At 42.2% G+C, this 17818-nt stretch overlaps 1 protein-coding gene across 1 annotated transcript; it reads right to left on the reverse strand.

Moving 5' to 3' along the window:
- Positions 1 to 7405: 7405 nt before the first annotated feature.
- Positions 7406 to 17542, reverse strand: calr (calreticulin). Its single transcript, XM_062971464.1, has 9 exons — positions 17362 to 17542; positions 14227 to 14328; positions 13552 to 13755; positions 12647 to 12741; positions 12253 to 12462; positions 11883 to 11996; positions 11051 to 11194; positions 9500 to 9592; positions 7406 to 8473 (listed from the first exon to the last, which is right to left on the reverse strand). The coding sequence occupies exons 1-9, from the start codon at positions 17447 to 17449 to the stop codon at positions 8273 to 8275; spliced, it is 1251 nt and encodes a 416-aa protein (XP_062827534.1). The 5' UTR covers positions 17450 to 17542; the 3' UTR covers positions 7406 to 8272.
- Between the last annotated feature and the right edge of the window lie 276 nt (positions 17543 to 17818).

Consider the following 17818-nt stretch of genomic DNA (forward strand, 5'->3'; position numbering starts at 1 on the left):
CTCCATGCGCGGACATGAGAGAAGCCTCCCACAAGGATGGTAAAACATCAAAACATCCGGTGTCCCATGGGCAACGTCCTTGCAGACAGCCAATTCTCTCACTCCAGAAGCAACTCCAGTTGCGCCTGACACACACAAAAAAAGTTTATTTATATCCCAGTTTTTCTCTCCGTAAGAAAGGTAAAGGGTTTGCGCTGACATTAAGTCTAGTGGAGTTAGACTCTGGGGGTTGGTGCTCATCTCAATTTCTAAGCCGAAGAGCTGGCGTTGTCCGAAGACACCTCCAAGGTCATGTGCCGGCATGACTGCATAGAGCGCCATTACCTTCCCACAGGAGTGGTACCTATTGATCCACTCAAATTTGCATGTTTTTTAACTGCTAGGTTGGCAGAAGCTGGGGCTAACAGCGGGAGCTCACCCCGCTCCCTGGATTCGAATCTGTTACCTTTCAGTCAGTAAGTTCAGCAGCTCATCGGCTAAGCCTGCTGCGCCCTGCAGCCCCCTTTTCTCTCCATAGTGGCTCACAACTAAAAGCATTTCAATACAACTTAAAATATACAAATATTAAAACAATATTAAAACAGTTCCCCCCCCCCCCATTGTTGTTCATGCTGGCTTGAAATCCAAAGCATGAGGAGAAGCACATTTTCCTCATCCCTAGTGTCGATGGTGCATATGTGGTAGAGCAAAGGTTTTATACTGAGGGCTGTCTGTAATCATTCCCAGTATGAAAGAAATGCTACTGTCCAGGAATGGCTGCTACCAGAAAAGAAATGACAGAACATCACTCCTTATCAATCATTACATCAGCATTGCCTCCGAAAAATCCTGCAAATCTCTTGGGAAGACAGGCGGACAAATGTCAGTGTGCTGGAAGAAGTAAAGACCACCAGCACTGAAGCGATGCTCCTACGCCATCAACTCCGCTGGACTGGCCACGTCCGAATGCCCGATCACTGTCTCCTAAAGCAGCTACTCTACTCCCAACTCAAGAACGGGAAACGTAATGTTGGTGGGCAGGAAAAGAGATTTAAAGATGGGCTTAAAGGTAACCTTAAAAACGGTAGCATAGACACTGAGAACTGGGAAGCCCTGGCCCTTGAGCGCTCTAACTAGAGGTCAGCTGCGAACAGCAGTGCTGCGGAGTTCGAAGAGGCACGAATTGAGGGTGAAAGCGAGAAACATGCCAAGAGGAAGGTGCGTCAAGCCAACCTTGACCAGGACAGCCTTCCACCTGGAAACCAATATCCTCACTGTGGAAGAACATGCGGGTCAAGAATCGGGTTCTACAGCCACTTATGTATCCACTGCCAGGACACTGCACTTGGAAGGCCATCATACTTGGACAATGAGGGATCGCCCAAGTAAGTACTGCTCCAGTCAAGATGTGAAGCAATAACATATCTTCTTTCACAGATATGAACTCTAGAAGATGATGACATTCAGGAATTCATGGGGGAGAATGTATTTTCCATGATAAGCTGCTGCCGACATTGGTCACAACATTTATATAAAGCCTCTAAAGGATGGCTTCAGCATCAAAAATAAATCAGCACATCCTATTTGGAACTCAATTTCTTTTCCATAACAAGAACGGACAAGCATCTCAAGCTCTGGGAAGGAATCCCACTGGAGCATTGCAGCACACCAAAATACTTGGGAGTAACTCTAGATCATGCTCTGACTTACAAGAAGCATTGCTTGACTATCAAGCAAAAAGTGAGTGCTAGAAATAATATCATACGAATGCTGACTAGCACAACCTGGGGATCACAACCAGACACAGTGAAGACATCTGCCCTTGCATAGAATCATAGAATAGTAGAGTTGGAAGAGACCTCATCTAGTCCAACCCCCCGCTAAGAAGCAGGAAATCTCATTCAAAGCACCCCCGACATATGGCCATCCAGCCTCTGTTTAAAAGCCTCCAAAGAAGGAGCCTCCACCACAGTCCGGGGGAGAGAGTTCCAATGCCGAACAGCCCTCACAGTGAGGAAGTTCTTCCTGATGTTCAGGTGGAATCTCCTTTCCTGTAGTTTGAAGCCATTGTTCCGTGTCCTAGTCTCCAGGGCAGCAGAAAACAAGCTTGCTCCCTCCTCCCTATGACTTCCCCTCACATATTTGTACATGGCTATCATGTCTCCTCTCAGCCATCTCTTCTGCAGGCTAAACATGCCCAGCTCTTTAAGCCGCTCCTCATAGGGCTTGTTCTCCAGACCATTAATCATTTTAGTCGCCCTCCTCTGGACACTTTCCAGCTTGTCAACATCTCCCTTCAGCTGCGGTGCCCAGAATTGGACATAGTATTCCAGGTGTGGTCTGACCAAGGCAGAATAGACTTTCCTGGATCTAGATGCTGTACCCCTATTTATGCAGGCCAGAATCCCGTTGGCTTTTTTAGCTGCCGCATCACATTGTTGGCTCATGTTTAACTTGTTGTCCACGAGGACTCCAAGGTCTTTTTCGCACATACTGCTGTCAAGCCAGACGTCCCCCATTCTGTATCTTTGCATTACATTTTTTCGGCCAAAGTGAAGTATCTTGCATTTGTCCCTGTTGAACTTCATTTTGTTAGTTTCGGCCCATCTCTCTAGTCTGTCAAGATTGTTTTGAATTCTGCTCCTGTCTTCTGGAGTGTTGGCTATCCCTCCCAGTTTGGTGTCATCTGCAAATTTGTTGATCGTGCCTTCTAACCCTTCGTCTAAGTCGTTAATAAAGATGTTGAACAGAACCGGGCCCAGGACGGAACCCTGCGGCACTCCACTCGTGACTTCTTTCCAAGATGAAGACAACGTATTGGTGAGCACCCTTTGGGTTCGTTTGCTTAGCCAATTACAGATCCACCTAACCATAGTTTTGTCTAGCCCACATTTTACTAGTTTGTTTGCCAGAAGGTCATGGGGGACTTTGTCAAAGGCCTTACTGAAATCCAGGTACGCTACATCCACAGCATTCCCTATATCGACCCAACCCGTAACTCTATCGAAAAAAGAGATCAGATTAGTCTGGCATGACTTTTTGGTAAATCCGTGTTGACTATTAGCAATGACCGCGTTTGTTTCTAAGTGTTCGCAGACCACTTCCTTAATGATCTTTTCCAGAATCTTGCCTGGTATCGATGTGAGGCTGACCGGACGATAATTGTTTGGGTCGTTCTTTTTTCCCTTCTTGAAGATAGGGACCACATTCACCCTCCTCCAATCTGCTGGGACTTCTCCCGTTCTCCAAGAACTCTCGAAGATAATTGTCAGTGGTTCTGAAATAACTTCTGCTAGTTCCTTCAATACTCTTGGATGTAGCTGATCTGGCCCTGGCGACTTGAATTTGTTTAGAGCGGCCAGGTGTTCCTGGACAATCCCTATTTGGGATTGGATTTCCCCCAATCCTTCGTCCATTCCATGTTGCTGAGGTTGAAGATGGCTTTCTTTTTGTGAGAAGACCGAGGCAAAGAAGGCATTAAGTAGTTCTGCCTTTTCCCTATCCCCTGTCACCATCTTCTCCTCGCAGTGGCCCTATCGCCTCCTTGTTCTTCCTTTTTCTACCAACGTAAGCAAAAAAAGCCTTTTTTGTTTTTTATGTCCCTGGCAAGCCTAAGTTCATTTTGCACTTTAGTCTTGCAAACCTTTTCCCTACAGGTGTTGGCTATACATTTGAGTTCTTCTTTGGTGATTTCTCCCCTTTTCCACTTCTTGTGCATGTCACTTTTGAGTCTTAGCTCGGTTAGAAGTTCTTTGGACATCCATTCTGGCTTCTTTGCACTTGTCTTTTTTTTTTTTGTTGGCACTGTTTGCATTTGCGCCTTGAGTATTTCACTTTTTAAAAACTCCCATCATCCTTAACTCCCTTGTCTTTTAATATTGGTGTCCATGGAATGCCGCACAGTAATTCCTTGCGCTTTGCTACTGTTGCTGAATAATGCATGCCCAGTGTGGAATACATCCCACCACATTAAAAGTGGACATGGCTCTTAATGAGACATGTTGCATTATCACAGGACCGCTAGAGAAATTGTTGTATTGACAACACTGCTAGAGAAATTATACTATTTAGCTGGTATTGCGCCACGTGACATCCATCAGGAAGTAGCAGCCAGCAGTGAAAGGTCCAAGGCATTGATGTCTCCAGCCCATCCTCTGTTCGGATATCAGCCAGCATGTCAGTGTCTTAAATCAAGAAATAGCTTCCTAAGTTCAACAAAGATACAGGAACTCGGCAAGCAAGAGTCCGAAAGTGGCAGGTTAAAACCCTGGTGGCGCAGCGTGTTAAAGCACTGAGCTGCTGAACTTGTGGACCAAAGGGTCGCAGTTCAAATCCGGGGAACGGAGTGAGTGCCCGCTGTTAGCCCCAGCTTCTGGCAACCTAGCAGTTCGAAAACATGCAAATGTGAGTAGATCAATAGGTACCGCTCCGGCGGGAAGGTAACGGCACTCTATACAGTCATGCCAGCCACATGACCTTGGAGGTGTCTACGGACAACACCGGCTCTTCGGCTTAGTAATGGAGATGAGCACCAACCCCCAGTCAGACACGACTGGACTAAATGTCAGGGGAAAACCTTTACCTTTTTATAACCCAGAACCTTTTTATAATCAGTGGCTGAGACCAGATGAGAAACTCCCTCCTGGGTACACAGATGACTTGGAAGGTGCTGAACAGACTGCGCTCTGGTACCATGAGATGCAGAACTAATCTTAAGAAATAGGGTTACAAAGTGGATCACGACATGAGAGTGTGGAGAAGAGCAAACCACAGACCTCTTACTACAATGCAGTCTGGGCCCTGCCACATGCACAATGGAGGACCTTACAGTGAGAGGCACTCAAAGTGGCAAGATTCTACTCAAAGGAAATTTAAAATGCCAAATTTTTAACTTTGTGGTTTTTTTATACATTGTAATTGTATTCTCAATTTTCTTTTGACATGATAAATAAAACCTTGTCTCAGTAGAACTGCGCTGGACAAGTATGTTAGACCCCCATCGATACTGCCATTATATGATCATGTTACACAATTCTATACTGACCATATAATGCAGCGTGTTGCTGCATTATATTTATTATTATATTATTTTCTTACCCGCCTTTCCTCATGGTTCGAGGTGGGTTACAAAACAATTAAAATACTTAAGCACAGCAAAAACACTACAAACACACACCAAAATGTATCTCCATAAAAGTTACGCACAAAAGCGTAACTACAAAATACATACTAAAACACACAAATCAAATCAAATAAAGGACACTTTAAATTCATGTTTAAAAACTGGGTAGGTCTGCCAGAAGAGATAGGTCTTTACATGGTTTTTAAATTCCGGACAACTCATTTAGTTGTTGTTCTTCGGCAGGTTGTTCCAGTCATAGGCAGCTGATTAAAAGGTCCTCTGGGTGATAGTTGCTAGTCGGGTTCAGGCTGGTTGGCGCAGATGCCTCCCAGAAGACCAAAGTGTATGGGGTGGATTGTATGGGAGAAGGTGATTCTTTAGGTAATCTGACCCAAAACATGTAAGGCTTTAAAGGTCAAAACCAACACCTTGTACTTTGCCTGGATTCATTACTCCCAAGCTGCGAGCAGTCTTTAACGAGTGTTAAACCCCCTCCAGAACTGGTTGAAACACTTCTAACCCCAGCTTGATGGCAAGCACCTGTTTTTTCTAGATTCATTTTTTTTTCTCATCCAGCCCATTACCTGCTCCAGGCATTTATTCGGACACACTAACCATAGCCGAAGCAGTTTTGGAAGGCATGGAGAAATAATTTGGGTTTCATCAGCATACTGGTAACACCCTGCCCCATACTTATGGATGTTCTCCCAGAAGCTTCATATATTCAAGAGCATTGGGGTACAATGGTACCTTGTGGGACCACACATAATAGCTCATTTGGAGTATATATGGGATTATGGATGGGCACTGCAGCACTATCAACAGCAGACGGCAACTAGTGATACACAGGCAGTTTCCCAAGTTACAAAAACCTGACTTACAAATGACACATCGTTAATAACTGGGGTGTAACATCAAGAAGTGAGAGAAATCTACCCCTGAAAGTTATCATGGGGAAAGGATTTCTCCACTGAATCTTTATCTCCAATCTTTGTTTCCACAACAAGCCAAATTTTCCAGAATCCAAAGGTCATAGGGACAGACAGGAAAACAAACCCTTTAGGGGTGTTAACCCTTCCCTATGCTTATATACGTCTATACACACATATTTATAGGAACAGGTACAATTAAAAACTTGAGCATTGCAAAAAAATTCAACAAATACACATGCAGTGTTCCCTCACTACTCTGCAATTCGCCGTTTTGCGGTTTTTCAATAAACTCTAAAAGACTATTATAAATCATAAAAAATTACAATTTACAGCCTAAGGAAGGGAAGAAGGAGAAGCCAAAGGGAGAGAAAAGGAGCCCAAGCCACAATGGGAGAAGGCGGTGATTTATCAACACACAATTGGTTGATAAAGACTTAAAATAGTGTATAACTAAAATAATTATAAATATTAAAATAAATATAGCATCCCTACTTCGCGGATTTTCACTTATTGCGGGTGGTCCTGGAACCTAACCCCTGCGATATGTGAGGGAAACACTGTAATTCTATAGAAGATCCACATTAAAACTGCATTTCTCTAAAATACATAAAGCAAACATCAAAGGATGAGTTTAATAGTTACACTTCAAAAACGTACCTGTTTCAACTCACACATTTAACATAATGTGCCTGCAGAACCCATCTCATCCATACCTTGGGGATTGCCACTATTCATATTTGCTCTCAAAGTTTTCAGTGACAAATAGAAGCAGGCCTCTTTCCCTTCAAAGATAATTGTTACCATTTTAGCTATGAATTGTTTAAACTGAAGAGAAATAAAACTGCACAATTATGACATTACTGGTTGTTTTAAAATGCATGTGTTACCCACTTTGCACCACAGCCAGGCCCTGTAAGGAAGGTTGTGACAGTGTTTGGCGTTAACTGATAGGATGTCTCCGACTTCTCCACCAGGATTTGCTTGCCATCCAGCTGAACTTGCCGTGCATACCACTGTCAAGGTTTTCCTTCTTCAGGAAAGACTATGCACCTATATCACTTCGTGCTTACCTCCAGCTGTTGCAAAGGCATTGCCAAAATCCTCATGTCATTTCTAGTGCCAAGGACCAAAGTGGGGCAGAGTTGGAAGCTATTTCAATTTTGCTGAGTATTTAAACTATGTGATGTACATAATTGGCGCATGCTGGAAGCAGATATTAAGATACAATGTGTACAATATTTTATAGATTTTCTCCCAAAGTCACCCTGGCTTTATAGGAAGATATAATCACTACAAATGACCATTTTTTATTTACCTGACCCTCACGGAAGATTCCACCCACATTTAAGTAATTAAGACAACACAAATCGTGTATGGGCCAGACATAAGTTTAATTTAATAGAAATTGTCTTCAATCTTTCATACATTCAAGTGTGAACAAGTGAGATGACCCCCCTCTGGTGTTAAGTCTCTGCCTCCAGAAGCCCCCCCCCCCCAACTTCATCCCTCAATCTGTGTGAAGATACATTTTTGGACACAAAGCAGAAATTATTTCCCATCTCAAGTTGATAGCGCAAACTGAATTTCTGCAATGCTGGCACCTAACTCACCATGGGAATAGGTCTAACCAGGGTGAAAGTTTGATTTTAAAAAGTCACAAACTGATTTGTCTGATGCACAAAGGGCTGTTACTCCATATTCTCCCTAGAATGAGATATAAAATACCAGTTGCCTCAACTTTTTTGGAGACATAGAAGAAGCCGCATCTTCTCACCCAGCATGCTCATCAAAAATTGCAAATAAAAAACTATTTGATATTTCTTTGTACCATCAAAGTAAAGGGAAAATCTCTGGAAGGGGGGAAAAATCTGCTTTTTGAAAATTAATTTATGGAGGGCCACCAGAGACAAACTTTCAGTGAAAAAGTGACTACCTTTTTTAAAAAAAGAAGGGTCAATGGTATCTTCCCCCGTTTCAAAGGGTTGTAGTAATTCCTACAAATTAGCCTTCTTAGGATGCAGGTGCTAGTTTCCCATCTACTGACATGAATGAATAATTGGATGGTATTTGGGAAGGGGGTTAAGACAAACAAACACACCAATAAAAAAAGAAAGTTCTTGTGTCTCATAGAGACATTACTGTTATCCCCTCTCCTTAGTTGGGTTCAACCAAGCGGACTGACTGCGTGGTACAGGTCCAGGGTGAGGCTCTGCCAAAAAGCACACCCAGCAACCCTCCATCACAGCTCATCCTTCAGCGGGCCCTCTGTTTCTTCCTCTTCTTCCTTTTCTTCTTCCTCCTCCTCCTCATCTTCCTCCTCCTCATTGTCTTCCCCTTCAGTCTCATCTTCGCCATCCTCCTCCTTCTTCTTCTTATCTTCTTCCTCCTGGGTCTTTCGTAGTTCCTCGTCCTGTTGCTCTTTCATTTTCTTCTCAGCATCCTATTGCCAATTTAAAGGGAAACATATGAACTGAACAAGGGTAATTACAGAGGCCATCAATCAAATACCACTGAAAACAACAGTGGTGGCCAAAGTGTGGGTTCCCTAGAAGCTGGATAATTTATCAACCAATATTGGTTGTCTACACATATGAAGGATGATGGGACTCTTGGGCCTCTGGCTGATGGCATTGTGCCCACTCCCAATTGTATTAAAAGTAGTACTGTTGGATAAGCTCTAAGTCTCTGTGACAGTGATGAACTGCATGGCACTCCAAAAGTTGAACAGCAACTCACAGGAGTCTTAGGCTAATTGTGAAGAATGCTGAGAATTACCTGTATTGTGTTAAGAGTCACTATTACATAATAGTTACACCCCCTTTTGGGGAAAGCAAAACTAGTATTTTGCTTTTCCTGCAGTTTCTGTTCACTCAACTGGGCGAGTGAATTACGGATGACTGCTCTTTTGGCTGGGAGAAGAGTCAAGCCCCACAGCTCTAAGAAAAGGGCAGGTGAACTCACTCCCCTACACACCTGTCCCCTCAAAGGAACTATTATGCAGCAAAAGTTCTCCCCCCAATAGTCACCACCGTATAATAGTCGACCCACACATAAAAGTGATGAAATGCGCGGTATAGTTCATTACATTTAGTAATGAACTTCCATAGTCAGATCATATACCCCCAAGACCATTGTGAAAAAGCATCTTCATATTCTGCTTGAATGTTTTGAGAGCCATGTGACTGGGCTATTGTTGGGAATAGGAGACTAGAATTTACAGCTTTATGCAAGGCATGGACTTTTTCTGAATTCAGATGTGATTTCAAAGAAAAGGATTTCACCAAAATCATCTCACAAAAAAAATCAAATGATTTACAACAGCCTCTGTTTAGCATGTAAATGGCTGGTTTGTGACAAAGATGAAGATTTTAAATTTACCAATTTTATGAAGTTAGGTAATCTAGGTAACACAATGAGCTAGAGATTACGGCTGGCTCTTTTCTACCAGACAAGTGAAATGCCTCACCTTAGTGGCACCCCAAGTTTCATTGCCAACTTCCTCAGCAAACTTTTCATCATCTGTGATCAGGAAATTATCAAATATTGTGCCAGACTTGACCTGAAATAAACAGGAAAAACAATTAGCTCTAATTTTCCACCTTGAATAATATATAATATTTTAAAAAACACAAACCTAGTAACATAGCGAGCACCCAATCAATAGAATTGCCTTTAGCAGATTTGTTTACATGCCAGAGACATGTCTCTTATTGCAAATACCTACCTGCTTGATAATACCAAGAGAAAGGGAGGCAATCTTCCTTCCCCATGGCAAGATCAAGGCATTGAAAAAGTAGTCACTCATTCATATCCCCATGAAATGTTCATTCAATGGTGACAATACCAAATGTGAACTCCCAAATATCATACAATGTGGGAAAACTTTTATGGGAGAAAGCTTTTGTTTCAACACCATCCCTGGTGGGCAACACAGTTTCTTTGACCAACCCCTTCTTCTAGCATAGAAGAGTCAATGCTACAAAATGAAGGATCATTAAAGAATTGTCATTAACCATATCAAACAGTTATCTCCAAAGCTACAAAGCTTTCCATGTGACATGTGATTTAAAAGGTCAGAACACGCAAAAGAAAACTGCAGTGCTACATCGAACAAACCCCCATGCCTCCTCATTGAATTTGGTGAAATGAGAATTCCAATGCTAACAACAAGGTTTGAATAAGCTTTCTTCAGACTAAAAATGAGAAAAGGAAGAAGCTTATTTGCAGTTTTCCTGGCTAAAATAAGACTAGTTTTCATGAGGTTTCATGGGTCCATACGCTTTAGTCCAAATAAGTACACAATGGCAGACAATAAAAGCATTAACAAAAGCTTCTATACTGATTGGCTCATAATGGGAATTGAACTACTAAGTTCTAGGAAGCTTACATTACCAACTTCTTTCTCTGTCTCAAAGGTACTACAACATACTACTCCAGACTAACATTGTTAGATCTTTGAATTCTGGACTATCACTGATTATTTCATGATATGAATCCATAATATAGAACGAAGTATTTTATCTCTTCCATTATGTTCTTAATTTGAAAAACTGGCCTGTATGTTTTCTGTAGTTGTAGTTCTGAAGTTGATTTATATTAATTCTATTTGAACCACTTTACTCTCTTCCTGTTAAAAAATATCCAAAAAGTGCTTACTATCTAAAAATGTAAAATGCTTCAGAAGACTAAAAGGATCAACTATGTTGAAACAGATCTTCAAGTCTTATCTGTGGCATCTACTTTATTTGTCAAGTATTGTTTTGTTTTTACTGTGCTGAAACTAAATACAGTAATGCTTATGAAGACTCACTAAAATCAAGCTAGCTAGTCATTATTTATCATGTGTTTTTGATAATGTCATTGTAAAGGATTACAAAACACCTCTCTAACATAAAAGTGTGAAAAGTTCTTTTTTTGCATACAACACACCTCTTAACTTTCTAGTGATTTGAGGCGATAAATGAACAGTTGTTGGCTTTATTTTATACAGTGTCTCAGGAAACAGAAGACCACTCACCTGCCACAAGTCCAAGCCAATAACACCAAAGTTCTCATAGGAATATAGGTTAGAATCAGGTGTGTACTCAGGATTATCTATCTCAGGGTGGATCCATTTTCCTTTGTAGTTGGGGTTGTCAATCTGACGAGGTTTCCACTCTCCCTGGAAACAAGAAATCCAAAATCTCGTAGGTATTTTCATGATAAACACTTGAATAAGGAATTTTGAACTAAAATATTTATCACTTTAAAATTGTATTTCACTCCCATTTTTCTTCAGTCACTTCAGGGGGAAATCACCAATTATGTTCTCACTGTTTTTGGAACACTATCAACACCCACTTGACCACTGGTTTTGTGTCTTCAGGATCACCTAACTTGGCCCTTTATTTGCCTCTGGTGGATCTTTCATTTTCTTAAGAGCTTTAAATCCCAATTCTAATCAGGTAGACAACTTTTGGCCCACCCAGAAATACTAGAATTGCAACTGCTTCCTTGGTTACGGCTGATAGGTGTTTTAGTTCAACAAAGTCTGGAGACGCCACTCACTTCTCCATGCTTTTTTGCAGGGAGATCTGTTTAAAATAGAGATAAGCATTCATAACCACAAAAAGACCCACTGAAGAAATCTAGTCTATGCCCAAATATATTTTCCCCAAACCAAAATTATTCCCAAAAGAAAAAAAAAGGCTATTTATATTTAGGAAAACAAACCTACTACACATATCAATTTAGAGGCTGTATTCTGCTTTACAAGAAAACATGCCCCTAAGATGGTCCTCTTTTACACTTGTGAATTAGCGGAATCTTCAAAATAAACAATCAAACACTGTCACTTTTATGACCCTCACCTTGTATTCCGGGTTCTGGATCACTGGTGGCTCCCACTCTCCATCCATCTCTTCATCCCAGTCCTCAGGCTTCTTGGCATCAGGATCAGGAATATGTTCTGGTTTGTCCCAGTCCTGTAGGAAGAATTAAGAACACCCAGGATTGTTAAGGAAGATATCCTCAAATCTAAATACTGCCTCCCTTCAGTCTTTAACACAGCCATCAACTACCATCTCTGTGTTGCCATTTCTTCCCTCAATGTCGACAAAGACCACCATCTCTGTCCTCAACTTATAGTTGTTTCTGCAATCTCTTGGGGTACAGGTCTACTCATTTTGCTTATTCTCAAATGACAAATATTTTACTGCAACAGTATTAGCATCCACTGACCTCTGGCTTTGTGTCTTCAGGGTCATCTATCTTAGCCCTTTCATCCCAGTCATCAGGTTTCTTGGCCTCTGGATCCTTGATTTTCTTAGGAGGCAGGAAATCCCAGTCCTCCTCCAAGCTGCCAGATTCAACTTTGTTATTGTCAATCTTTACCTCATAAGTGTTATCAGGTCGAACAATCAGAGTATAGAGATGGGTGAATTCATCATCCTGTCAAAAGAAATGGTATTTAAAGTTAACACACTTTCTTCCCTAGAGCCATGTTCACCAGAACTTTAATTGGATAGATGGTAACACTTTGAATACTTGAGGAAGGCTATCATATTTCTTCCTAATATCCTCCCCTCTGGACATGCCTCAGTCTAACACACACTTTACATTGATAGATACTCACTTTACAACGGATGTCCTTATTGATCAAGACATTTTTGCCTTTGTAGTTGAAAATGACATGAACTTTCTTGGTGCCAGGGCCACAGATATCTGGACCTACATTGGAAGAAAGAAAAACTTTCAAGAAATCTGATTATAGGAGAATCAAAACTATTTCACTATGACAACCCTTCCCAACATGAAGCAATTGGGCTGGATCTGGTCATGCCTTATACTTAGTTACATTCTATTTGGATTACTGCAATGTTCTCTACATGGGACTGCTTTTGAAGTGTGTTCAGAAACTGCAAAGAGCTGCAGCCAGGTTGCTAACTGGGGCCCCTACAGGTAGTGGGACAATCCCCTTTGCTCCACTGGCTGTCAGTTTATTTTTGGGCACAATTCAAAGTGCTGATTATGACCGTTAAACCCTAGACTGCTCAGGTCCAGGCTATTTGGCTGATCGCATCTCCCAGGATGAACCTGAGAACCTTATCTCAGTCCCACATCCATCGCAAGCTGGGTTGGTGGGAACAAAAGAGCAGGGCTTCCCAGTGGCATATTAAGCAGCTGCTCTTCCCTAACTTGCACAGTATTTAGTCTTCAGGGAAAACAATCTTACTGGTGTTACACAGGACTGGGATTTATGGAAGACAGCAAATGGAACAAGTGCAAGAAACGGTGATACCCCCCCCCCCCCACCCAAATTAAGCACAATATTGAGGCTAACATACAAGGTTAACAAGATATCCATGCACGCCCAATACCACCCCTTTATAGTAGTCACAAACATACATTCTCAGGACTGCTTGAACCTACAGCAATATCTAGACAAAGGTTGCAATAATATTACAGACTAAGCAGTACTGGACAAGACAACCCCATAGATAAATGTCAAGCATGCAAGCCATCCAAGAAACTACTAACCAAACATGATGTTGTATTCAGAGTCCCCATGCATATCCTCTTGGTTCAGGGTTGAAGGGAAGAGTTTTACATAGCCACCTCCACAGTCAATGTTTTGTTCATGCTTTACCGTAAACTGCACCACAAGGGTCTTGTCCTTGTTGCTGAAGGGCTCAAAATGGGCAGAGATAGCATAGAAACGAGCATCCTGGCTTGTCTGAAGTCCTGGGAAGACAAGAGACACATTTAATACCTTCATCAAACCACACATTAGCTCCAAACAGACTAGAGAACTAAAAGGTATGATTGTAGAAACAGTTCTTTTAATGGCTGGAGGAACTTCACCCATCATATTAGAAGCCAAAGTGCACCAGAATGCCATTTTGTGTCACTTGATGAATAAGATACAAAATTCATAAAGCAAGTCTGATCACTACAATACAATTCTAACAAATTAATATTCAGAAAAGGGCATTGTATGTTGTTAAGACTGCTTCTATCCAGTGAAGTTAGCAATGTTTAGTCAGGCCCCTTCTCTGCTGCGATATAATCCAGTTCAAAGAAAATAATCTGGATTTTATATGGCAATGTAGAAGGGGACTCAGGTTAACTTTTACAGCATTACAGTTAGCACTTCCTGTTTGAGGATTCTACCTCTCACTGAATGAAGACACACCTTCCATCATGTTTTCTTACCTTTGTCTTTCTCTATATCTCCATAGAATTTACCAGATGAAAGCAGGAACTTCCCATAGTCTGATTTGTGCTTTGATTCTATCCAACGGCTCGTCCAACCATCTAATGAAATAAATTAAAAAAAAACACCTCTGTTGACCCACTGTATTTTTTTGGTTATCATTTGGGTTTAAACATTGCACAGATTTCTACTTCATAAAAAGATAACAAGGGAAATACAGTCTTTCTTAAAGCAACAGGTGATGAGCTATTTTGCAACAAGATTACAATTTTTAAAAAGAGTGTATCTTGACTGCTATTTTGTATTTCCTGGGAAAGCTATATAGCCACTTTGTTGCAATTAAATCTTCTGTTTATTCACTGTTTCCATTCATGTTCAAGCAAGCTAGATTAAAGCATGACTAAAATAAAAGGCTGGTGGAGGGTTGATGTGGTGGATTACCAAACTATCCCGATTCTTGATCAGCCATAACACTTAGATGGTAATGCCACCTAGGTACAATCCATGGCTCGAACATTGTTATTTACAACGACTTGAAGCAGGGAAGTCAGTTTCCACTGTACAAATCCAAAAATAAATCTTTCACTAAACTCAATGACAGTTTTCACCAACTATTTTTAATAATATGATTCATGTCTGAGGCATGTTTTCCATATGGCTCACTTGTTACAGTATGGGGGCTTAATACTAAGCAATTTTCCTATTCCGTGGCTCTTCCCACCACTCTCTTAGGACACCACACAGCACTAGGGCTGCTGAAAATAGAAAGGAACTACCATGCCCAATGGCCAAAGAGGAGGACTCAAGTAAGAGTAGCAAGTGTATTTTTGTGAATATAAGTAACAGCCAGGCCATAATCTAAAATGTATACTATCTTCCCTTACTTCATAAGATCAGAATATCCTTCAATCAAAAATGCATAAGCAAAAGCATAATAAAAAAAACTGGTGTAACTGTATCACAGAGGACCCAACTACATGATGACACTATCAACTATTTTACATTACTAGGATATTCTACTTTAAAATGGAAGACTAACATTTCTTGCTACCCCGAAAGAAGAACATCAGCCAAACATACTCATTAACTTCCTCCCCACAGAAGAGGAAAGAATAAAGCTGCCATCCTGGGACAGAGAATTGCAACTTATGCTTAGCTAATGTATGCAATGAAAAATCCTGATGCGTAAGGGAAGGCCTTAACAGCACAATTCTAAACATACGCTTATCCAGTCTGCCCAATTGTATTCATTCCTATGCAAATAAGCAGTAAATTCTAGACAGAAACCAGAAGACACTCCTTTATTTTTCCATTTATTACTCCACCATGAAATCAAGTTGGACACAGGATTCTTTAGAAAATAAGGTGATTTGGCATCTCAAGGACACACAGGGACTTACCTCAATATTGCCAATTCAACCAAATCTACCAGAGACCCACATCTTATTATACAAACTAAACGATTATCAGACTTGTCTTAATAATGACCTATACCCCAAATTGCTGTTGCCTCTAAGGCTCCTTCCACACTGCCTCTACATCCCAGGAATTGATCCCAGATTATCTGGCAGTGGGGGCTCATATACCCCAGTTTAAAGCAAGTAACCTGGGATCAGACCCTGGGATAAAGGGCAGTGTGGAAGGGCCCTAAGATTATTTCACACTGCAAAGACATATTCTATGCTTTTACTGTACACATGCAGAGAAATAGCTACTATGAAATAAGGACAGTATTTCTCTACATTATAGAGTCAGGCCCCTTCTACACAGCTGAATAAAATCCAACATTTTTTGCTTTGAACTGAAATATATGGCAATTCAGACAGGATCTTATCCCATGTTTTCTGTTTAAGATGGATTATATGAGTCCACACTGCCAGATAAACAGAAAACCTGGGTTCAGATAAAGGGCCAGTCTGGAAGGACCCTCAGATAACCTAGTTCAGAGCAGATATGCTGGGATTTCCTGTCTTGATATTCTGGGTTATATGGCTGTGTGGAAGGGCCCTCAGTGTAGTCCCACACTGCAGAAACATACACCTGTCACTCTTGATCCTCTGCCAACAGGCGGTATGTGTGTGTGGTGGCGAGACATCCCAGAGTGAACTATTTAGCCCACATTCACAATCCCCATGGCCCTCATTGATTACACTGTAATTATCAACTCCCCAGTGTTTCTAAACTAGACACAACAGTCTTTTTCCTGTCACACAGACTGCCAAATTCTCAATTTCCTCTTCCAAATGGATCTTAAGAACCCACAATTCAGGAGTGGCTACTTAGAAAAAGAAAAAAAACACCAGGATGGACATGAGCAGAGCTCTTCCTTTTCTTCCCTTGAGAAAAAGCCCCCCCTCAGTAAATACTCAACCCCTCTCCCCAAATTATGCAGCCAGTTGCCTCCTTCAAATATATATACAAATATATTCTCATTCGTTTTTATTCTTGGACTCTAAGAACCTACAATTCAATACATATTGTACACATCATGAATGGCTACTTGGAAAGAAAAACGGTTGGACATAAGCAGAGCTCTCCCTTTTCTTCCCTTGAGAAAAAATTCATCAGTAAATGCCCCATCCCATCCCAAATAAAGCAGTCAGTTGCCTCCTTCCCATTCGTTTTTACATGCTTGGCCAGGCATTCAGGTTTCTCGGCCACTCTTTACCTGCAGCAGAACCTGAGCCATTTTGCCACCATCTAAAAAAGGGAAGCTCAGTGCCAGACTGGAAGGGCTTGCCATCGAGAAATCCCATTCCTCTCCAGCTCCAAGGCCACCATCTCCACTATGGGGTTGTACGTGGGGAAATTGCAATGTCACACCGTCGCCTAAAACGTTAACAGAGCCAACCATAGCTTTCCCCGAGCCCTTGATGGCCACAATCCAAGATGGCGGGGCGATGAAGACAAGAGAAAGAACCACTAAGGCTCAGCACAGCTTTTCTTCAGCCCCCTCCCCTTATTCACCAGGCCCTTACTGCACCCCTCTTGGGGAACTATTACTGTGATCTTACCCTTCCAACGTCCCTCTGGACGGAACGGCTCCATAAATATCCTTCACCCCTCCCTCCCTCCGGCCCCCATTTGGACCCATCCCTCCTGGAGGCCCTCATTCATTTCCTTTCCCTTCTCACCTGCATCCCCGAATTCCTCCCTGAAGTACTGCGCAGGCCCAGCCGACGCCAGGGCCAGCATGGAGCAAAAGACCAAGAAGAGACCCATGTCGTTTCCTCCCGGTGGTAGTTCAACTGCACACAAGCCTCTTCCCCTCGAGCCTGACAAGGGCAACCGACTGCGGCCAGTGAAGTGCTTTCGCTGCCCTTTTATACCGGGCTGGACCGAACGCCCGCCTCCGCCGCGTTCCCATTGCTCACGCCGGGCCGGATGGGCACTGCCATTGGTCGGCCGGAAGGACGGCGGGTTGGGCAGCGCCCCCGAACGTTGGCGTCCCAGATGGCCGCTTCTGATTGGCTACTGGCTCTGGCCAATGGGGCACGACCACGCGTTCGGGGGGAGCCGCCCCCTCCTCATCGCCTTGTGTGCGTCACCCTTGCTTTTTTTTTTTTGCATAGCCCCACGTGACCCTGGCGG

This window comes from Anolis carolinensis, chromosome 2, assembly GCF_035594765.1.
Source record: "Anolis carolinensis isolate JA03-04 chromosome 2, rAnoCar3.1.pri, whole genome shotgun sequence".
Classification (NCBI taxonomy): Eukaryota; Metazoa; Chordata; class Lepidosauria; order Squamata; family Dactyloidae; genus Anolis; species Anolis carolinensis.

Excerpts from the sequence above, each read along its gene's own strand:
- calr (XM_062971464.1), bottom strand. The coding sequence starts at position 17,449 with ATGGGTCTCTTCTTGGTCTTTTGCTCCATGCTGGCCCTGGCGTCGGCT. Across the intron at positions 13,756-14,226 it reads AGATATAGAGAAAGACAAAG|GACTTCAGACAAGCCAGGAT; the intron begins GTAAGAAAACAT and ends TTGTCTTCCCAG. Across the intron at positions 11,195-11,882 it reads TCCAGAACCCGGAATACAAG|GGAGAGTGGAAACCTCGTCA; the intron begins GTGAGGGTCATA and ends TCTTGTTTCCAG.